General features: G+C 37.8%; 1 protein-coding gene across 1 annotated transcript in view; it reads left to right on the top strand.

Annotated features, from left to right (window-relative positions):
- MYO3A (myosin IIIA) overlaps positions 1-23,539 on the top strand; it is a 161,527-nt gene that overhangs the window by 111,582 nt on the left and 26,406 nt on the right. Inside the window, exons 20-28 of the mRNA XM_044927476.2 lie at positions 47-135; positions 2,039-2,168; positions 7,183-7,262; positions 7,715-7,792; positions 10,948-11,153; positions 15,012-15,123; positions 18,137-18,299; positions 20,764-20,887; positions 22,077-23,001. Of these exons, the coding sequence (XP_044783411.2) occupies positions 47-135; positions 2,039-2,168; positions 7,183-7,262; positions 7,715-7,792; positions 10,948-11,153; positions 15,012-15,123; positions 18,137-18,299; positions 20,764-20,887; positions 22,077-23,001 (1,907 nt within the window). The remainder of the gene's footprint in view (positions 1-46; positions 136-2,038; positions 2,169-7,182; positions 7,263-7,714; positions 7,793-10,947; positions 11,154-15,011; positions 15,124-18,136; positions 18,300-20,763; positions 20,888-22,076; positions 23,002-23,539) is intronic.

The raw sequence follows: 23,539 nt of genomic DNA, 5'->3' as shown, positions 1-23,539 counted from the left end.
AGACATTCCAACATGCTTAATTTTGGAGTTAAATTTTTTTCTACAGAAAAATTTGAAGGTAATCTGAAATCACAATACTTCTGGAGACCTAAAAGAATGGAGCTTAGTTTTGGAATTCACCATTATGCAGGAAAGGTAAGAACTCTGAAGCACTGTAACTGAGGTTCTCTTTAGTCTTTTGTTGAATAATAAAGCTCTGAAAATTATGGCCCCAAATATTTACAGATAGTTATAATGAGATAAAGAGTCCATCTTTCTGATCCTAAGATCTGGCTTGGGCTGCAGTTGGCTGGCAGTTTTCCCTTCTTTTATTGATAGTTGGGAACCTTTTATATAAACTGCCTTCTTCAGACTTGAGATGCTTCTCTGTCCACTGCAGCCTTTGTCTCTCCTCCTTCCCAACAAGAGAAGGTACCAGGCAGGAGGTATGGCCAGATAACTGAGCTGATTAATTAGATAGGATTAGCTTATGGACTGGCATGCAGTTAGAGGAAGCAATGTTTATGCACTGACATATACTTTCCTATACCAGAGCAAACCTCAGATACGTTGTCCTGCGCCCAGAAGACGGTTTCCATTCCTTCTGTAGAGAATACCAGATCCTTCACTCACAATGACGTTATAAATATTGGAGGACTAAGAAGATATTCAAATCAAGAAGGGGGATTCATAGAAATACATAAACAAATAGAATAACGGCTAAAACCCTAAGAATTCTAGTCTAATAGAACTTCTGTGTCAGTCAACATTCCAGACTTTTGTCATTGAAAGCAAAATCTACCTTAAATAGTTTAGTTATAACCTTTCTCATGATTTTCAGCACATGATTTTATAAATAAGTCTCCTTTAAAACAATCATTAAAGATTTCCTATGATTTTATCCAGTTGTTTTTAACTATATTAGTCTTCTGGGCTGCCATAACAAAAATACCTCTGGCTGGGTGTCCTAAACAATAGAAATTGTATTTGCTCACAGTTCTGGAGACTAGAAGTCCAAGATCAAGGGGCCAGCAGATCTGGTATCTTGTGAGGCCTCTCTTCCTGGTTTGCAGGTGGCTGCCTTCTCTCTATGTTTTCATATAGCCTTTTCTCTACGTACATGTAAGGAAGAGAAAGAGATCTCCTGTGTATCTTCCTCTTATTATAAGAACACCAGTCCTATGGGCTTAGGGCATCACCCTTAAACCTCTTTTAACCCTCATTACCTTCTAAAGACCTTGTATCCAAATACAGTCATATTGGGGGTTAGATTTGCAACATACTAATTTTGGAGGGATGAAATTCACCCCATAAAAACAACCACATTGAACCTACCAAAATCTTGGGGTTACATTGATCTTTAAAAATCTTAACATTATTTAGAAGTGCCAGAAACACTAAACACCCACAGTATATGGAGACCCTGCTACTGTGGAGCAAATTCTATAAAGGCCTTTTCACTGCAGGCAAAGCAGTTATCATAGAAATGAGAATACCTTTCTGGCCCCAACCCTCCAAATAGAGGCGGGAAACACACAACATTTCCACTATAATAAATGGGAGGAATCAACCCTTTTTGATCATTTCCACCCAAATAAAATCAGTGAGGCACAAATTTGTCTCTGAAAAGAAGTAGTGTAAACCTAAAGAGGTTCACATTTCTCAAGTTGTAAGGGATTACCATCATAAATCTTTGTGTAGCTGTCACTCAGCACTGAGTAAGCTGTCTATATGTATCTATTAATGTGGGCTTCCCTAGTGGCTCAGATGGTAAAGAGTCCGCCTGCAATGCAGGAGACCCGAGTTCAATCCCTGGGTTGGGAAGATCCCCTGGAGAAGGGAAGGGCAACCCACTCCAGTATTCTTGCCTGGAGAATCCCATGGACAGAGGAGCCTGGCGGGCTATAGTCCATGCGGTCACAAAGCGTCGGACCCAACTTGAGTGACTAACACTTCTACACTTTCACATGTATCTATTGATAATGATAATGATGATGGTAGTGAGGACAAGGGTGATGACATTGATTGTGGCAGTGTTTGTAATGTACTTTATCAACAGGTCGTCTATAATGCAAGTGGATTCTTGGCTAAAAATAGAGACACTCTTCCCACTGATATTGTGCTCCTTTTGAGGTCATCAGAAAACAGTGTAATTCAACAACTAGTCACCCATCCTCTGACAAGAACAGGTAAACTGAGGCAATTTCCTTCCATTTTTTTGTATGTGTGAGTTGGTTTTTAGTTTTGTAAAGAAGCTAGGTTTCCAGTAAAGTGTTTGAAGCGCTCACCAGAAAGTTTGGTGGTGTTTGAGCTTCTCATTAGAAGAGTACAGTCACCCCCAGAGAGTTTAGAATTATCTGCTGTCAGGAGTGGGGAGCATGGGATGATGCTTCGAGATTCCACAAGTTTAGTGAGTTCTGCCTTATTGATTAAAAAGTCACATGCCTTTGTTCCAACCAACTATATAATCTTTGCATTTGCTTTTAAGTACAAAAAGTGTAATTTGGTTTGTTTTTCTTTATTGGAGTTTAACATTATTCTCTGCACTTCATTTTTTATAGTTTGAGTTCTAGTTGAGATATAATTCAACTGTGGTTTATAGTTGAGGCATAACTGACATAGAATAAGCAGCACATACTTAGACAGTAAAATTTGATGAGGCCTTGACATACATAGACTCCTGTAAAACCATCACCACAGGTAATAGTGAACAAGTTGATTATCTGTTTCCAAATGCTGTTTCCTTTTGAGTCTTGATTGTCCTTCATTCCAGTCCTTCATGCTCCTATCCAGTTGTTTCAGCATCATTTGTTAAAAAGATTATTCTTTTCCCTAATGCATTGCTTGGGCATCCTTGGAGAGATAGAGGAGGAGAAAGAGACTGTTTATTTCTGGGCTGTATTGTGTATCACTGATATTTGTCTGTCTTTATGCCAATAATACACTTCTTGATCGCTGTAGCTTTATTAAAATTTTTGAAATCAGGTAATATAAGTCAGCCAGCTTTGTTCTTCTTTTCCAGTGTTGTTCAGGTATGATTATAATTCCTTTGCCTTTCCATGTAAATTTAAAATGGAGTTTGTCAATTTCTACCCAAAATGCTGGTGAAGCTTTGATTGGATTGCCCTGAAGCCATAGATTAGTTTGGGGATATCTGCTATCTTCATAATACTGAGTCCTCCAATCAGGGAGCACAATATGCTTATTTTTCAAGTCTTCCTTAATTTCTGTCAGCAACATTTTGTAGTTGTCAGTGTACAAGTCTTGCATGTTTTCTGTCAAATTATCTGCTATTATATCACATTCTATGCTCTAATAAATGGTGCTTTTTAGTTCAAATTTTGTATGTTCCTAGTATATGGAAATTGGGGGCAGGAGGAGAAGGGACGACAGAGGATGAGATGGCTGGATGGCATCACTGACTCGATCAACGTGAGTCTGAGTGAACTCCGGGAGTTGGTGATGGACAGGGAGACCTGGCGTGCTGCGATTCATGGGGTCGCAAGGAGTCGGACACGACTGAGTGACTGAACTGAACTGAGTATATGGAAATCTATTTGATTTTTGTGTATTGATCTTTTGCCCTGCAGCGTTGCTAAACTCATGTTAGAGTAGCTTTTTTTGTAAATTTCATAGGTTTTCTACATAGATGGTGATGTCATCTGGGACTAAAGTGTCTGCCCTTTCTTTTTCATTCTTTTTATGTTGTGTTTCTTCATATTGCCTGGTTCCACTGCCCAGAATCACAGATGCAATGTTGAATACAAGTGGTAAAAGTCAACATTCTTGGCTTATTCCTGATCTTGGAGGAAGCCATCAGATTTTCCCCATTAACTATGATATGTTAGCTATATGTTTTTCATAAATGTCCTTAATCATGAGGAAGTTGCTTTCTGTTTCTAGTTTGCTAAGTTTTTATCAAGCATGCATGTTTGAATTTTGTCAAATGCATTTTCTGCATCTACTGAGATGATTATTTGTTTTTACTTTGTTTTGTTTTTAAATTTATAAAAATGGTGAGTTGCATGTATTGGGTTTTGAACATTACACTAACTTTAATTCCTGGGAAAATCTTGACATGGTCATGATGCATTTGACTATGTATTGCCAGATTCAATTTGCTAACCTTTTGTTAAGAATTTTTGCATCTATGTTCATGAAGAATATTGGACTGTAGTTTTCTTATAATTTTTTTTCTGATTTTGGAATCAGAGTAATGCTGGTCTCATAGAATGAATTGAGAAATAATGCTTCCTCTTCAATTTTCAGGAAAAATTGGGTGACTATTAGTGAGTTGCTCAGTTGTGTCTGACTCTTTGCGACCTCATGGACTATACAGTCCATGGAATTCTCCAGGCCAGCATACTGGAGTAGGTAGCCTTTCTCTTCTCCAGGGCATCTTCCCAACCCAGGAATCAAACCCTGGTCTCCCGCATTGCAGGCAGATTCTTTACCAGCTGAGCCACAAAGGAGGCCCAAGAATACTGGAGTGGGTAGCCTATTCCTTCTCCAGCGGAACTTCCCAACCCAGGAATCGAACTGGGTCTCCTGCACTGCAGGCAGATTCTTTACCAACTGAGCTATGAGGGAAGCCCCCAGGGTGAATATTATTTGTTTCTAAATGACTTTGTAGAATTCACCAGGGATGTCTTCTGAACCTGAAGGGTTTTTGTGTGTATGTGCGTGACAAGGCTTTTAACTGTAGATTCAACTCTTTGATAAATACAAAGCTATTCAAGTTATTTTAATTTTGAATTAGCTTTAGAGTAGTTTTATCTTTTAAGAAAAATTTTTGTTTAATCTGTGCTGTCAAATTTATTGACATAAAGTTGATAATAATCTCTTATTATCCTTTTGATATTTGTAGATCATGAGGTTATATCTGCTCTCTCATTTCTGATATAAATAACTTGTGTCCTCTCTCATTTTATTTTTGATAGATTTTCTAGAGATTTACCAATTTTATTGATATTCTTGAGGAACCAACTTACAGTTTCATTGATTTTACCTATTGAATTTTTCATTTTATTTTATTGACTTTTTTTTTTTTTTTTTGCTTTTCTCTTATTGTTTTCTTCTTTTTCCTTTGGAGTGTATTTTGTCTTCAAATTTCTAATGTGAAAACCTAAGTCATTGATTTACGAAAATTTCTTCTTTTCGAATATAGGGCTTTTTAAAAAATTAATTTATTTATTTTAATTGGAGGCTAATTACTTTACAATATTGTAGTGGTTTTTGTGATACACTGACATGAATCAGCCATGGGTGTACATGTGTCCCCCATCCTGAACCCCCCTCAAATATAGATTTTTAAAAGCAATGAATCTATCCTAATTAATGTGCTCTTCTCACTTTGTATATTCATCATGCTTCCAAGAAATCTCTAAGTCGGTGGTCATTTTTTCCCCAAGTAAATTTTCTTTTCCAAAACTTTCCCTGGTAATCGTAAACAAAAACAAAACAAAAAAACCCACTAAGCATAATTCCCGAAGCTGCCCCTCTGACAATGCTTGGTCCACTCACCTGTGTCCAGAAGAGTCTCATTTCAAGAGTCACCTGTGCAGAGGCAGTTTCAGCCCAGCAGAAAAGCCACGCTCTCACCCCAGAGCTTTTCCTGAAGTGATGAGGGAAGGGGAATGAGACCAGAGCAGTGGCACCGCCAGCCACAGCCCAGGCAGGGTTCCTTCCTGCACCCTTAGCTCAGAGCCAACCTTCCACAGCCACCAAAAGACAAAAAAAAAAAGGGAAAATTTTGCCAAAACACAGCCTCTACTTATCGCCTAAAAGGACAAAATTAACAGTCTTCCTGAGGTGACACTGAATTCTGGAGGTATTTCAGACACTTCTCCTAGGATGATACACTCATGGATTGTAGGTTGGTTGGTGTACTGTGCTTGGTGGGGGCGGTGGGAAGGGTGCGCAAGGAGTGAAAAACAGCTAACATTTCCAGGCACCCACCTCAACGCCAGATCCACTGTCATGCCGTCAAAATCCTGTGAGGTGGGCTTTATCATCCCCATTTTATGGACTCACACTGTGACTCGGAGACCAAGTAAATAATCCACAATTTAAGCACTACAGCTGGTATGTAAATCCAGGTCTTCCTGGCTTCAAAGGACATAATATTTTCACTACACCACGATTTTTCATAACCTCGACTGTACAGTTATATAGCCCAGCACCAGGCACATATTTCTGAATGTTAGGTTGAAAATGTCCTTTGCTCTCAACCATGTTTGATTTGCATATAATTACTTCATGTGAATTAATGATCCATATGATTTTTAAGGTCCATTCTAAAGCTGACTTTGCATTAAGGAAAAGCTGAGGGCATTTCTCTAGCAGTCCAGTGGTTAAGACTTTGCCTCCCAAAGCAGGGGCTGCAGGTTTGATTCCTGATCGGGGAGCTAAGAACCCAGGTCCCTCGTGGCCAAGAAACCAAAAACATAAAATAGAAGCAATATTGTAACAAATTCAATAAAGACTTTCCACATCAAAAAAAAAATCTTAAAAAAAAAAAAAGAAAATCTCAGGTGCTATTTAAAACACACACACAAAGAAGCAGATTGCTTCCTTTTTTAATTTTTTTATTTTTTTAAATTTTATTTTTAACTTTAGAATATTGTATCGGTTTTGCCACATATCAACATGAATCCACCACAGGTATACACATGTTCCCCATCCTGAACCCTCCTCCCTCCCCGTACCATCCCTCTGGGTCGTCCCAGTGCACCAGCCCCAAGCATCCAGTATCGTGCATCGAACCTGGACTGGCGACTCGTTTCATATATGATACTATACATGTTTCAATGCCATTCTCTCAAATCATCCCACCCTCCCCCTCTCCCACAGAGTCCAAAAGACTGTTCTATACATCAGTGTCTTTTTTGCTGTCTTGTATACAGGGTTATTGTTGCCATCATTTGCTTCCTTTGTCTTAATCACCCTATATCTTATAGCAGGTAAAAGGAAATCTAACACTTACCTCTACTTTTTCTGTTTTTTAAGCTGGAAGTTTTACTTTTTTCTGAATTTAACATTAGTTATAGGTTTTCAAGTAATATTATTTTATTTCTAAGTGTCTCAATGACTAGTTAACCAAGCATGCATATTGTGGGACTGGCAATTCTTATTTTAACTTTCAAGTGGAGGAAACCTTGTAGCCATTAAAGATTCTAAAGAATTTTCTCTACATTTCCATAGGTAATCTACCACATTCTCAAACTAAAAACATAATAAACTATCAAATGAGGACTTCAGAAAAATCAATCAACCTGACAAAGGTAAGAAAATGTTTTTCATGGCAGTAAGTCTAAGAACCTAACCTCCTCATACAATGGCAGTATTTGTATGAGAAGGCTAAACAGCCTTTCCCTTCATTTTCTCTTTTTGATCTTTCTTTTCTACTTCAACAGATATTGTTATGTTCATATTACTGCTTGTCGCTTAAATAATCATGCATTTCTGATATAGTCCAAACTCTTCTTTTATAATTAGTTTTAATGTTACTCCAAGACCAACTAAATATGTATTAGCTAAAGTCAGAGATACTCACATCCCATGGAAAACTGATTAAAATCCCAATGAGACTGACAAAACAATTACTTTAAAGTAAAAATTCAGCATTTTGTCATTTTATGTATGTGAAAGGGTAGACTAAGGAAGGTTCCATGTGCTCCCTGTAGATCGTAAAGTACAACAGATGCTGAAGCATCACTGTCTTTCTTGGTCTTAGGGTGAAACTGGAGAAGCCACTTGTCGTGCCAGAGAGACGACCAACATGAAAACACAAACAGTTGCATCCTATTTTAGAGTAAGAGGTGACATTATGATATGTTGTGCTTAAGCATGTTATTTATTCTAAATGATAGTTGCCAGTTAAAAGTAAGTAACAAATATCAGAATGCTATTAGCAAAGAAGAATTTTTGTTGTATTTCCTTTACTATCTGTTAGATATAGGATATATTAGGTATTGTCTAAAACCTATGGATTGGTTTACTTTGGTATTTTATCGATAAAATTATTGTATATTAGATCAGTCTTAAGGGAGGTCCGTAGCTTGGTTACAATTTTTCTGTAGAACCAAGCACATTTTCACTAGAATAAAGCCTAAAAAGGTTTGTCATTCAATGATATGATAACCATCAATCCTTCTTCAAGACCTGAATGATCTTAGGGTGGACAGACATATGGGACAGGGTCAAGCATTCATCTCCATCAATACCTCCCTTTACCTGGATGAACTGAAAACCTCAAGAGAAAAATAGAACCAGTGTAGACATGGGGCAAAGAGCAGGGACCCCGGGGAAATACAGTAATGTGCCAAGGAAGTGATTCACTGTGACCTCAGCGTGGAATCAAGGTGACTTTTCTTCCTGGGACAAGATAGGAGATAGCAAAGAAAAGAAGCCCTTTGTTCTCTGTGTGTGCTGGAGAACCTACCCTGCCTTCATTACTGGTTCCTGGTCTTGTTTATATCTTCTGATGAAATGGTAATTAACCAGGCAATGAAAATGAATAAGATACCACCTAAAACTTAGAAATTATTGATTCCATGTAACATGGAGGGAGAGGAGGAAATTGGGTTAAATTTACTCTGTGTTCAGTGAATAAATCCAGTCCTCAACAGAGTCATGAAATACCTTTAAAAATAACTAGCTAGCTTTATTAAATATTTTTTTCAGGTCCTAAGCTTGTAGCAGACTGTGTGTGCTTAATCACCTTTGAGTATCACCTCATGCGTTTATATGCTGAGTATTTCATTTGCTTCAGGTACATCCACCTTAGAGCAGGCTCCAGCACAGCTGAATGAGACTATTTACAGCCAGATTATTTCTTTTGCTTTAAGTGAGTTATGCAAGGCCATTTTCATACCACTGTTGTATCAAACACTGTGTGTATGTTAAACCATTCATTCATAAAGTTGTTTTGTACCTCAGGCTGTAGTGAAAATGGATATATTCCATATAGTATGTAATATATTTTAAGTATGTAACATATGTATGTTTTCCATACATTATGTAACATATTTTCAGTTATTTTTCATTCTGCAGAGAATGAACATAATGTAGCACTCTGCCTTGGTCCCTAAGTATCTCCAGTGCCAAAGTTTCAGGGAGCTCTTGCTCAGAATGCCAGCAGACACGTCCATCACACTTGTTTCTCTAGTGCCTGAAAGATGTGGGACTAAAGTGATCATGACTCACTTTAGAGAGTGAGTCACTTTCATTACTCACTTTCATTACAGAGAAATGTAATGAAAAGGCCCCCACAGTGTCAGAGCCCAGCTGTTTGAAGAAGCTCACAATTGGGTCTCAGTGCCCATGAGGAAGCCATGCAAATCCAGTGCTTTGTCAGTTGCCCAGTTCTAGGATTTAGTTTGCACTGGCTTCATCACCCAAGCTTGAAAAGTCCATCAGTAAAGGAGATTCAGCTAGCAACAGCTGTCTCTGTCCATATATTCAACGGTTATGATTCTGGTCTTTGACATACTGGAGTTGATGTTTAAAATATTCACAACCTAAAAGTTGAGAGTTATGCTTTACTCAGCGGGAATTTTTAGGACTTCAAGCCTGAGAAATAGCATCTCAAGTAACCCTGAGAGAACTGCTCTGAAGAGACGAGGAGAGAGCCAGGGTATATAGAAGTTTTCCCAAAAAGGGCAGGTAGTCCGAACATCAAAAGATTATTGTTAAACAAAGAAAACCGGATATCTGAAGTTGAGGAATTTAGCTCTTTTCTGTGTATAGGAAGATGCAAGAGTCTGGGTTCACTGAAATTATTCCTTTGATATGCACTTCACCTGTCTGGGGCCAATATTCTGTTTATTCTTTAATTTTCTCATGACTTACTGTAGGGAGTGGCTGCAGTCTGATGGCTGCTAGATGGCAGGTGTTCTTTCCTTCCTGAGTTCCCTCAGGGCTCACCAGCTCACCATCAGTGGTGGCTGCAATTGCTAATGACTGACATCCTTTGTTTACTGATATGGCAGGAAATATTCCATTTCTCACCAGTTTTCTGAGATTCCACTTTTAGTTGAACCATGATTATCCTACTGTGTTGCTGCTATCCAGCAGTTGGCTGCTGTTTTAATAAGGTATTGCTGCAGAAGACAGTTTTCATATCTGTCTGATTAAAATATTTCTAAAATAAAAAAATCATCAAACCAGAGCAGATTAGAGTACCTAAGTACCTAATGGATTTGCTTGTTTTTATAACTGTCTTCCCTGGGGAAGTGGCAACCAACTCCAGTATTCTTGCCTGGAGAATCCTTTGGATAGAGGAGCCTGGTGGGCTACAGTGCATGGGGTCTCAAAGAGTCAGCCATGGCTGAAGTGACTTAGCACACATACACATAACTGTATCTTATATATTAAAGTGCATTAACTTCTCAGTCCTTGTTTTAACCTAGGAGATGATAACTGACAAGGACTTTGTACTTTCTTAGAAAAAAGAAAAAAAGAGCTAGACAAGGAAATTCATAGTATAAGGAGGAAACCAAATTTGTGCCTAAATATTGTAATTTGTCAAGTTTCCCTGAGAGGATATAATTACTTCCAAACAAACTATATAAAAAATAATATTCAGGGCCTTTCCAGTCCCAAGCACCAGCCTTGAAATTAATATGTAACATTTTCATGTTAATTAAGCCTATTAATAAAAGTTGTGGTAAGAGAAAACAATATTATCTATTAATTAAAGTTGCCTTAAGAATTTACAGGAAACCTTTTAATACGTACATTCCTAGCTATTGCTTCTACATTTTTAATAGTAAATATCATAAATATAGTGTATTTTTAAAAATATACTATAAGTACAATTTTATTAAAGTATATGTTAATAAAAATTATATATTACTGTATAACACTCAGTTTTCAGATTTTATTCTTATAATTAAAAGAAAGATGTGCAGGCTGCTAAGTGTTTATATGCTATGCTGGGAATTTTATTTTTGTTGCAAATTACAGTATTCTCTGATGGATTTGTTATCTAAAATGGTGGTCGGCCAACCTCACTTCATCCGCTGCATCAAACCAAACAATGAACGTCAGGCAAGAAAATATGACAAAGAAAAGGTTGTGCTCCAGCTTCGCTACACGGGCGTTCTGGAAACAGCAAGAATCCGAAGGCTGGGATATTCACATCGGATACTTTTTGCCAACTTTATAAAACGGTGTGTGAACTTCTTTTTAAGTTTCCTTGGACATTTTTTATAAAAATTCTTGAGAAGAATGATAGGAAACAGAAAGAAAATGACTCAGATGTTCTAGAAAGAAGGCACGAAAGTGATTGTGTATCAAAAGAGAAGGTAACTCTTAATAGGGGCTGGAACTGTCTGTTGTCAGCTGGGAGACCCAAGTAACATAGGGAAATTCTCCATTGTGTACATGAAAGCAGGTAACCCACATGTTCTTGAGTTTCAAATTTCAAATTAAAATTTGACCTTATCATCACACTTTTCATTTTTCTATAGAGTTCATCTTTAACTTGCTTAACTATCAATGCTAATGCTAAGTCACTTCAGTCGTGTCCGACTCTGTGCGACCCCATAGACGGCAGCCCACCAGGCCTCCCTGTCCCTGGGATTCTCCAGGCAAGAACACTGGAGTGGGCTGCCATTTCCTTCTCCAATGCATGAAAGTGAAAAGTGAAAGTGAAGTCGCTCAGTCGTGTCCGACTCCTAGCGACCCCATGGGTTGCAGCCTAACAGGCTCCTCCGTCCATGGGATTTTCCAAGCAAGAGTACTGGAGTGGGGTGCCATTGCCTTCTCCGTAACTATCAATATAAATAACATTAATATAATCTTAAGAGAAGTACCCTTAAACTTCAGTGACTATTTTTATACACAAGGCATTGTGCTAAATACTATGGAAGACAGTGACTTTTTTTTTCTTTATTGTATTGTAAGCACAATAACCAACTTTTAGTATATTAGAAATCAAAAGGAAGTTGTGATTATCTGTACTTTTTTTTAAGACTCACTAGACCTTAAATGTGGCTTATAGATTTTTTAAGATGAAGTTCAGCAGGTAAAAAAGCAATTATGTACTTGGAATATACTGGAATTAACCTAATTTAGATTAATATTTTCAAAATAATTTTACATCCATTTTTTTCTTTTTTGTATGGTACCTGTTTCACAAGGTTATTTGTGATGTTAAATGAGACAGCATATTTATTTACTTTTTGTCTGTGTGCCATGGAGGATCTTAGTTCCCCGACTGAACCCATGCTCCCTGCAGTGTAAGCATGGAGTCCTAACCACTGGACTGTCAAGGAATCTCCTTTTTTTTTTTTTTTTTTAATTTCTCTACCTGTATCTAGTCTCATGGTCCAGACAGTAAAGAATCTGCCTTCAATGCAGGAGACCCAGGTTTGATCCCTATTTGGGAAGATCCCCTGGAGAAGGGAATGGCTATCCCCACTCCAGTATTCTTGCCTGGAGAATCCCGTGGACAGAGGAGCCTGGCAGGCTACAGTCCATGGGGTTGCAAAGAGTCAAACATGACTGAGCGACTAACACTTTCACTTTCATATCTAGTCTGGAAGAGTGAATTGTAACACTTACTTGGTCCTCAAAAATGAACAATCCACTTAGGATTCTCAGAGCCATAGATGTGGAAAGTTAGTAAACAGTGCAGGCTAATAAATACCAAGATCCAAAGAGATGGTTTGTAGTGTTAGAGTTTAGGAAAGTGAAGGATGATCTCCACGAAGGCTGATAAGAGAGAATATCAAGAAAAAGTGCTGCACTGGGATCTGGTGGGAGGCATTGAGAAGACAGGAAGGGGCCATCTCTGGGTACAGGTTGGTGCTCCGAAAACCAGAGGGACGTAGGTGAGACTGGCTCAGCAGTGTGTGTTAGTGAAGTGACAGGAGTGATAAAGATGGGATCAAAGGGGAAGACTGATCAGGTTAATGTTATGAAGAGAGAGCCCTGGATGCTAGACTAAACCAGTAGTTTCAAAACTATCCATTGTTTTACAACATGGACTGTAGAAGAGCTGAACCTATTTTCTTGATGATTCTGTAGTTGATGTATTGTATTACTTATTCTGGAGACGGAAATGGCAACCCACTCCAGTATTCTTGCCCGGAGAATCCTATGGACAGAGTAACCTGGTGGGCTACAGTTCATGGAGTTGCAAAGAGTTGGACATGACTGAGTGATTGAGCATTACTTATTTGGAAGGTCAGAAGTGAGAATAAGTTTTTAAATATGTTTCCAACCCCATGCTATTACAGAATAGCAAATTACTACATGATAAGTGAATAAGGAAAAATTATTTTTTCCTTATTCACAAAAACTAAATTTCTGGAGAACATGTGAGTAGTTGTTCTGAATCTAGAAAGCTCCAGAAATAAAGGCTAATAAGCCTTTTCTCTGTCATAAATTTGAAAACTGTCATCCAAATTGGCATAGACTCTTAGGAAGGCAGGACAGTTTGTAAAGGCCCTGTGGAGGTGTAAATAGGACTAAATAACCCTCCCTGTCCAGCCTTATCCTTTGACTAACCCTCCTTGTAAGATGTAAAATCATCAGACCCTTTGTCCATTCTGTTATGGATAAACTCTTCTATTGTGTGACAAAGAGATAATCCTAAAGGAAGACACACAACATGAACTTAACTTTGCACAAGACACTGGGTTTTTACTGTAGTTATTTCTAATGAGCCCTTACACTAAAAAGCTACTGAAGTTGGATCCATTTTTCCACCAGTCACTGATGCACAATTGTTTGGCTGTCAGAGCTCTAACACAAATAGAATTTAGCGAAGGGAGAGGTACACATGCTTTAAAGTGAGAAAATCCAGATTTGAATCCCAATTCTGCCACTTATACTAAACGTGTGACCTTGTTCAGCATCACTTGAGTAACATTAGAGCTTCAGTCTTCCCATCTGTGGATAAGGGTGATGATGTTAGTTAGCATCTACTGTATAGGTGGTTATGAGCACTGAATGACGCAATATTTAGGAAGGCTACAGATAGAACCAAATGTAGACAATGCATTTCAGCTGTAACTATCTTCATTATTATTTTTGCTTCAGTCCCAAACTCCCTAAATTACTTAATACCTCCTGTGCTGTGGTCTCAAATGCCACCATATAAACCTTGAAGTGAACTCATAAAAACAAAGTAGAGTCAGTATGTTGGCTTTAAATCAAGAGGCACAACAAAGCACAAGCTGGTTGGATACAGTGAGTGAAGAATAGGGGAGAATCTAGGATGATGTGCAGATTCCTAGTTTTAGAGCCTTTTTAAGAAGGGTAAAGAATCCGCCTGCAATGCGGGAGACCTGGGTTCAATCCCTAGGTTGGGAAGATCATCTGGAGAAGGGAAAGGCTAGCCACTCCAGTATTCTGGCCTGGAGAATTCCATGGACTGTATGGTCCATGGGGTCGCAAAGAGTCAGACATGACTGAGCAACTTTCACTTTTAAGAAGGGTTGACACCATTCGTGGAGATAGGCACTAGCAGAGGAAAGAAAAGGTGATGCATTTTGCTGAGTCTAAAGTGTCTGTGGGATAAGCAGGTGGGGGTGTCTAGCAGGCAGCCAGGAGTAATGTGTTTCCTGTTTATGAAAACAGGGCTAAGGATGTATGTATAGGAAGCATCACATATAGGGAACAGTTAGAGCCATGCATGTAGATGAGACACACATGGACAGAGCTTAAAAAGAAACAGAAACTCAGAAAAATCTAATATTTAAGCAGCAAGTCTCAAGATGAGGCCTGTTGAAGAGACCGAGAGAGAGAAGGAAAAATGGGAGGCCAGGGTGGGATGGGAATGTAGGGGACACAAGGAAAGAACACTTAGGATTCAGATGGAAAAAAACCGGCAGAGGCTTTATCACTAAAAGATCACATGTTGGAAAGGAATCACTGAAGTGGAAAACACAAATTGCACAAGTAGTCAGTCTGGAATTCCGTTTACTGGAGAATTGTTCTAAGAAGCCTGAAGGACCCACCAGGCTCCTGAGACCCTGAACTTTTACGAAATACTAACCAGCCCTTTCTCCCTTTCAAAGGTACCAGGTTCTCTGCTACAAGTGGTGTGAAGAGCCTCCATTGAGCCCTGACACGTGTGCCGCCATTTTGGAAAAAGCTGGTCTTGATAACTGGGCTCTTGGGAAAACCAAAGTAATGTTTTCATGTAATTTTCAAGGAAAAAAAGTAATACTTATAGTGGATGTATGGAAAATTACATATTGCAATGATAGAAAATATCATGGCTTTTCATGTTATAGAATCTGTAGCTTGTAATAGGGAAAGAAAATTGATAAATTCATAAACATTTCTTTCTTCAGCAGAATTAGATATTTTGCTCTCATACAGATTTCTTTTAATAAATTCAATAAAAATATATCTTGAAGATTTATCCCCGAAAGGGTGGAACATACGAGTCTAGAATATTTTTTATTTTCTCTGTTTTGTTACCACCAAATATAGTCAGAAAGCTGTTGAAAATCATAATGAATTCAGTAGGATTCTGTTTTTCTTTTTTTCCTAATTCTCAAATCTGTTTCTGTTGTAAACTTGAAATTTATCTGGAGTGAAATGTTATTACTAGACTCACTATAGGATTTGGATACTGGAATGTTTATGGATCAAATTTGAGAGCCTATGAGATCTTAGCTTATTTAATCCCTTAAAGAATGAAGTACAAAATCATAATCCAGTATGAGATCTTAGCTTATTTAATCCCTTAAAGAATGAAATACAAAATCATAATCCATTTTGAATATGGAAGTAAGACGGATGGGTTCTTGGAAAAAGGATGTATTTTCTTCTCAGATATCCTCACAGCATTACAAACAAGATGGAGATAAGGAGATAAACATGGTACCAGGTCCCAGGAGGACACTAAATGTATCACTGGGGAGGATGGAGAAAGAGCCAAGCTAAGGCAGATGTGCTCAGATTGACCACTCAAGAGTAACTGCTATCAGCCACACCATAGATGTGGACTGAAATTCCACATTTGCCAAGAAATTTGTATTAGCTTCAGGAGGTGTGGGACAGGATTTTCATAATGTTCAGATGAAAAGTTAGGATTTTCATAATGTTCAGATGAAAAGTTAGGCCTGTTAGTTATCTATTTTATATATAGTAATATCTATTTGTCAATCCCGGTCTCCTAATTTATCCCCCCACTCATTTCCTCCTTGATAACCATTAGTTTTCTACATCTGTGACTCTATTTCTGTTTTTTGAATAAGTTCATTTGTACTATATTTTTTAGATTCCACATATAAGCAATATCATATGATATTTGTCTTTCTTGTAACTGATTCACTTTGCTGTACAGCAAGAACTAATACAACATTGTAAATCAACTATACTTCCATAAAAATTAATTTTTAAAAACACAAGTTAGTCCTGTAAAAATTTAGGGAATTTTTAAGTGTTTTATCTTATACTGAGTGTTCTCCATATTCAGTGATGTGAAGGTTGCTCAGTCATGTCCAACTCTTTGTGACCCCATGGACTAAGCAGTCCAAGGAATTCTCCAGGCCAGCATACTGGAGTGGGTAGCCTTTCCCTTCTCCAGGGGATCTTCCCAACCCAGGGATTGAACCCAGGTCTTCTGCATTACTGGCAGATTCTTTACCAGCTGAGCCACAAGGGACGCCCAAGAATACTGGAGTGGGTAGCTTATCCCTTCTCTCGTGGATTTTCCTGACACTGGAATTGAACCAGGTCTCCCACCTTGCAGGTGGATTCTTTACCAACTGAGCTATCAGGGAAGCCCATATTCTGTATTCAAAAATCCATATTTACCTTAGTATTTAGTGAGGGGAATTTCTGAGCATTAGAAAGATTTTTTTTTTAATCTGTATTTTTCTCACACCATTTTCTTTCAGATTCTCACAAAGATGAATTTTTCTGGCTGAAATCTCATGATATATGGTCTGAAACACATGCCTAACTTCAAATGGAGTTTTAACTTGTAAAAAGCCTTTGCAGTTCCAGTTTTTCATGATATTTAAGTAGCATTTTAAAGCTATTTGTATTTTTCCACTTCACCTTTTCCAACTCATTAGGATGGATACAATATAAGAACATTTCTAATGTTGTGCAAAAAAAAAATGACCTTTTTAGATAGATTGAATTTTAAATGAATTGTCAACAGTAGAATGGACTAAATATATTAACGTCTAGAGTCTTGTAGAAATTAAAACTAAATTCAGTCAAGACCTGTAATGTTAAACTGTTGGCCCTTGGTGCCAAGCTTCAAAGTACTGGGAGAGTTCTATAGTTAGGGTCACCAGGTCTCATGACTCAGCTCTTAAATTTGAATTTAAGTGACTTTCTTAGTGGATTCAATCAACTCTCTTTGAGGTGATTTTCATTAATACATTCAACCATTAAAATAAAAAATATACCTTCCTGTTTCCTGAGGGAGGCTGAAAACTCTTAGTTGAGAACAACTCCAAGTCTTCAGGCTCCCCTGTTGCTTTCATTCATTTTGATTTTAGAATCATTGAAAATCAGCCCTCTGGTCTTTACGGTGGCCACTGGGTCCAGTGAGAAAGTTGTTCGTTCTCCATGGGGCCCTCTCTCTGCCTTATTCTCTCCACTGACAACTCTGTGAGCGCGTGAGGGCAATGCCCCTGGTATCCTTGCAGAAAGTGTCCCTGGTATCCTTGCAGAAAAGTATGTAGCATAGGTCTCAATAAGCAATTGGTGAATGAACTCCTATAATTGTCCTCTCTCTTACACATTAGGTTTGTAAGAATTTTTAAGTTTGGGCAATTTAATTGTTTCCTTTCAAAATAGCATAAAAATTAGCTTTGCCCAGAGTATCTATTGCTAAAACCTTGATGAAAGAGTTTGATATCTTCCACTCATACTGGGCCATCCAACAAAAGCTGGATACCTATTGCAAAGAAACAGTAAGATTGTTAAACTGTGTGACAGTGAAAGTGTTAGTCGTTCAGTCGTGTCAGACTCTTTGCGACCTCAAAGAGGGACTGTCTTCAAACATAAAAATCTATAAGGTGATAGCAACATCCAGGCCAAAGAAGCAAAAGATAGTGATTTCCAAAGTCAAAAAAATATTTTGAACATAATCTGGTCTTCTGAGCACCACATGACTGTTTCATACCTGCATGCCATAGTTTTATTTGCATTTTATTTTAATTCTTTTAAGGTGTTCCTTAAGTATTATCATGTGGAACAGTTAAATTTAATGCGAAAGGAAGCCATTGACAAGCTGATTTTGATTCAAGCCTGTGTCAGAGGATTCTTGGGTTCAAGAAGATACCAAAAAATACAGGAGAAAAGGAAAGAGAGCGCTATAATAATACAGTCAGGTAACCACTCCGAGCATCTCACTGTGTAACAAAATATAATGCTATGTTTAGATGTAGGCATGAAATCAAATCTTACTTACAAACCTCCAGTCTTATGTAGGTTTTGTGTTTAATTTCAATTGATACTTTCTCTGTATTAAATCTGAATGATTGTTTTAGAGATTGACACTTTTAATATCTGAATAAATGTTTTGTTTTAAACAGAATAATTCTTAAATTTGCTGTCACAATGAAACACAATTGACCTATTGTGCAAGATACTGAATTAATTGTACATTTCAAGAATCATATTATTATAACCCATTGGACAATATCATTTTCCCTATTTTATTCCAAAGGTTACACTTGCCACACTTTTTGACAAATTAATGAAATCTCATTTTGTTAAAGGGCATCCATTTCTTTCTATTAACCATAGGGAAAGAATATTTATAGTCATATTTCACAAGTTTTTATTAAACATATTAATAGAGTTTGGATTTCACTTTCTGTTTTTCTATAGGAAGCAAAATTTAGAATCCAGCCTGGCTTGATTCAGTATCTTTTAAAGAAAGAAAGAAAGTGAAACACTCAGTCGTGTCCAACTCTTTGTGACCCAGTGGACTGTAGCCCACCAGGCTCCTCCGTCCATGGGATTCTCCAGGCAAGAATACTGGAGTGGGTTGCCATTTCCTTCTCCAGGGGGATCTTCTTGACCCAGGGATCGAACCCAGGTCCTCTGCATTGCAGGCAGACGCTTTAACCTCTGAGCCACCAGGGAAGCCATCTTTTAAAGACTTTCAACTAAATATCCATAATAAGAAGTGTATTTTACTCTGTAACCCAATATACGTACTATGCACAATGCACTCTGATAGTTTTCTATTCTGATTTATTCCATTTCATTTCTAGATGCTAGATTTGGCCCAGTAAATTGATTTTATGATCCACCATTTATTTGCAACCTGCATTCTTAAGAACACTACCATGGTGGGCAGAGCAGCTGACTAACAAGAGATTCGAGGTCCACTTCTGTCAATCTGTAAAAGCTCATTTAAGCCCTTTTGATGACTCACTGGGTCATCAAAAATGAAAACCCTGTAACTGAGATTTAATTCTTTATCCTCAATTCCAAACTTCATAAAACACTGAGAAAAGAGATTTTTCATAACTCACTTGAAAGTGAAGCATGACCTAATATTCATAGTCCTTTATTCATTCCAGTTAGTAACAATTATGCGTTTTTCTGGCAAAATAATCATCTGTTTGATTATGGAATGCTGAATTGCCATGGGGAATGTTACCGAATATATGTTACTTTGTCCTGAATTACTTTTCTTTTTTTTTTAAGTTTATTTTATTTTTAAACCTGAAACACTGTATTAGTTTTGCCAAACATCAAAACGAATCTGCCACAGGTATACATGTGCTCCCCATCCTGAACCCTCCTCCCTCCTCCCTCCCCACACCATCCCTCTTGGTCGTCCCAGTGCACCAGCCCCAAGCATCCAGTATCGTGCATTGAACCTGGACTGGCAACTCGTTTCATACATGATATTACACATGTTTCAATGCCATTCTCCCAAATCTTCCCACCCTCTCCCTCTCCCACAGAGTCCATAAGACTGTTCTATACATCAGTGTCTCTTTTGCTGTCTCGTACACAGGGTTATTGTTACCATCTTTCTAAATTCCATATATATGCGTTAGTATACTGTATTGGTGTTTTTCTTTCTGGCTTACTTCACTCTGTATAATAGGCTCCAGTTTCATCCACCTCATTAGAACTGATTCAAATGTGTTCTTTTTAATGGTTGAGTAGTACTCCATTGTGTATATGTACCACAGCTTTCTTATCCATTCATCTGCTGATGGACATCTAGGTTGCTTCCATGTCCTGGCAATTATAAACAGTGCTGCGATGAACATTGGGGTACACGTGTCTCTTTCCCTTCTGGTTTCCTCAGTGTGTATACCCAGCAGTGGGATTGCTGGATCATAAGGCAGTTCTATTTTCAGTTTTTTTTTTCTAAAAAATTTTTTTAAACTTTAAATCTGAATTTTGAAATATATCTGGCTCCAAAGATAATTGGCCAAAAGGTCCAAGCCATGTACTTAGATAATAGGGGTTTTCTCCCATGAATAGTTTGAACATGGAAAAAATGAAAGGAACATAAACATCAGCAGATTTTTAACAAATGAGTGAGTCCATTTTTTCATCAACTTCGGTCATCTCTATCATTTTAGTTTCATATTAATACTCCCCTTAACATGAAAGGTACTTTAATTATTTTCTTGCTAAAGCTTGTCATCTGGAACAGTCTTGTTAATGAGTCCCATATTTTTTATGAACCTATTCTATTTGTAGTCTTTAATTTCATTTTCCTCTTTGACATTGATGGTCAAAACTCATTTGTTTCTACCCATTCAAGTAATATTTATTATGTATTATAATTAACATTACTCTGGGCTTCGTATGTTTCAGCTGCAAGAGGCCATCTAGCCAGGAAACAAAGGAAGGAAACTGTTAACACACAAAACACAGCAGTAAAAACCATTCAGGCTCAAGATCAGGAATTTGACTACAAGAAAAACTTTGCAAATAAAAGGTAAAATAATATTCATTCTTATACTATCTTGACATTATAGATTTTTCACACTGGAAAGTCATGAAATAAAGTCCACAGTCTTTCTCATACCTAACCGGGTTCCTAACAGTGAGGCATCAAATGTCAGTGGACACCCCGTGGCCACTTCTGTGTCCTTTATTCTATTTGAGAGTTTGTTGGCATTTCATTCCAATGACCACACTTTCCTTCTTAAAAAATATCTTATTTTCTAGTTAAGTGAAAATCATTCCAAGTAGCCTTTGGAAAGGATATTAATAAAGGCACAGCTGTGAAATTTTAGCCAGCATATTACAAGATCATGAACTGTAGCAGGAACACTGCTTTTCCTTTAATTTTGTAAGATATTTTCTGTGATCCATAGATGTAGAGGTCATCAAAGTACAGCATGCCAGCCTAATGAACATCCCCAATACTGGTCTCAAAAATCTAGATATAGTTTCTACACTATATAGTTTACACACTTCTCACTGTAGGTACTTTGTCTGGAAAAGGACATACCTCTTTATTTTTAATTGGGATATAGTTGCTTTACAATATTGTATTAGTTTCTGCTCTACAATGAAGTGAATCAGCTGTATATATACACATATCTCCTCCTTCTTGGACCTTCTTAATATCCCCTCCTTCATTCTACTCATCTAGGTCATTATAGAGCACTGAACTGAGCTCCCTGTGCCATACAGCAAGTTCCCGTTAGCTATTTATTTTACACGTGGCAGTCCAATACATCAGTTCTATTCTCTTCATTCCATCCCCCTTCACCCCATGTCCTGTCCATTCTCTACGTCTGCATCTCTATTCCTGCCTGCAAATAAGTTCATCTATACCATGTTTCTAGGTTTCATGTGTATGTATTAATATGCGATATTGGTTTTTCTCCTTAAAGCGATTAAATTCCTAGAATTTTGATACCTCAGCAAGTGAAATTATGCTAGGTTATTTCTCACTCTAAAGTTGATGCTGGTTTTCTCATTATCTGTGTAGCCATCATGGTTGTCCCTAGAAAGGACAGTTTGGGAAAACACTTGATTATTGTGACATGGTAAGTTTTTAATTTTTAGTTTTTTTGCCTCTTTTGCTTTTCTCCCAACATAACAGTGCTATTACTGAACAAGGTAATAAACTCTAGTTTAGTATCATATATTCTGATGCAATATATTTTACACAGGGAATCTTTTGTGAAGAAACAGACAGAGAATTCAGTCTCTGCTAATGAAACCATCATTCCAGCTCCAGCTCCAAATATTAATAATAAAGGGAATACATCTGTAGTGAAAACTTGTACTTTCAAAGCTGAGGGGGAAGCCACGAATGCTGTGGAAAGTAGCAACAGAGGATATCAGACTCAGGAAAAAATGAACAACATGTATGAGGAAGAGGCTAAGCAAGAACTATATCCGGTGCAGGATGCTTGGGCAGAAGCAAACACCAGTAACAAGTATATGAAAGACTTAGAAGAAAATAGTGAGATAAGGAAAATAGGAAAGGAGGACACAGTGGTCCAGAATTTTTATCAGAAGTACACAGAGGAAAGGAATTTCGAAGACTTGAAAGCAGCATGTCTAGAACAGAAGGCCCTATCAGAAAGGCCAAGTTACCCAGGACTTTGGTCAGCAGACAAGGAGACTCCAGGTCCTAACAAGCCTTCTTGCAAAAAGACATTAGACCCTTGTCTCAGCCAGAGGTCGGTTTGTCAAAATGAAAATAGCAAGGACAAAGAAAAGAAGACATCTGTGATCACCCAGAACGCACCTGTATGCAGCCATCAGAGGAGCCATCTGAGCCACGGGGCGGTCCAGGAGAGGCAGGTGAAACCAGCCATGCAAGCCCAGGAAGAAGACAGAGCCGCAGTGTTCATTCAGAGCAAATACCGGGGCTACAAGAGGAGGCAGCAGTTACGGAAGGACAGGATGTCTTCTTTTAGAAATCAAAAGGTCGTTGCAACACCGACAGAAGTAGCAAGAAATACTCTCAATTTGTATTCCTACCCCACAAAACTTGAGGACTCCTGTAACATCGGGATGAAGAGTTATAAAGATGCAAAAGCAATTTCAGAAAAAGAAGCGTGTGACTTGGCAATTTTTTCAAGACAGGTACGTAAACGAACAGATGTGTTTACTAGTACAGATCTCTAGGAACTCCACAATAGCTGAGTTAAACGAACAGTTGGTAACTGTTTCATCTGTTTTTATGAGACTGCAAACCTTTTCAATAAAATGTTTCAGAGGCTGTGCTATTCAAATAGCCATATATTTTAAAATAATTTTCTATGATAAAATAGTATAATATATGATAGAAATCTAGTATAGTAAAGAGACTAGTCATTGAGTGATACAGCCTACTAAAATGCTAGCATTTGACAGTGCAAATTTCCATGTTTCTGAGATCTCCCATTATAGTGTTAAAAAAAAGTTTTCAAAATCTTCTAGAGTCTAAGCTTTCTCTACCACATATTTTAAGAAGACATAATTATGCACCAGGATCAGGTGAGTACCATCACTGAACACATGCAGTGAAGATGACCATCTGCATGTTCTATCGTAACAACAGTGAGGAACCATAAAGAAAAATCACAAAGGAAAATTCCCTCTTGAAGAATATCTCGTGCTGTTCGTAGGTGTGTTTCAGCTG

This window comes from Bubalus bubalis, chromosome 14 (genome assembly GCF_019923935.1).
Source record: "Bubalus bubalis isolate 160015118507 breed Murrah chromosome 14, NDDB_SH_1, whole genome shotgun sequence".
Taxonomy (NCBI): domain Eukaryota; kingdom Metazoa; phylum Chordata; class Mammalia; order Artiodactyla; family Bovidae; genus Bubalus; species Bubalus bubalis.
This window is presented reverse-complemented; position numbering and strand designations above follow the sequence as displayed.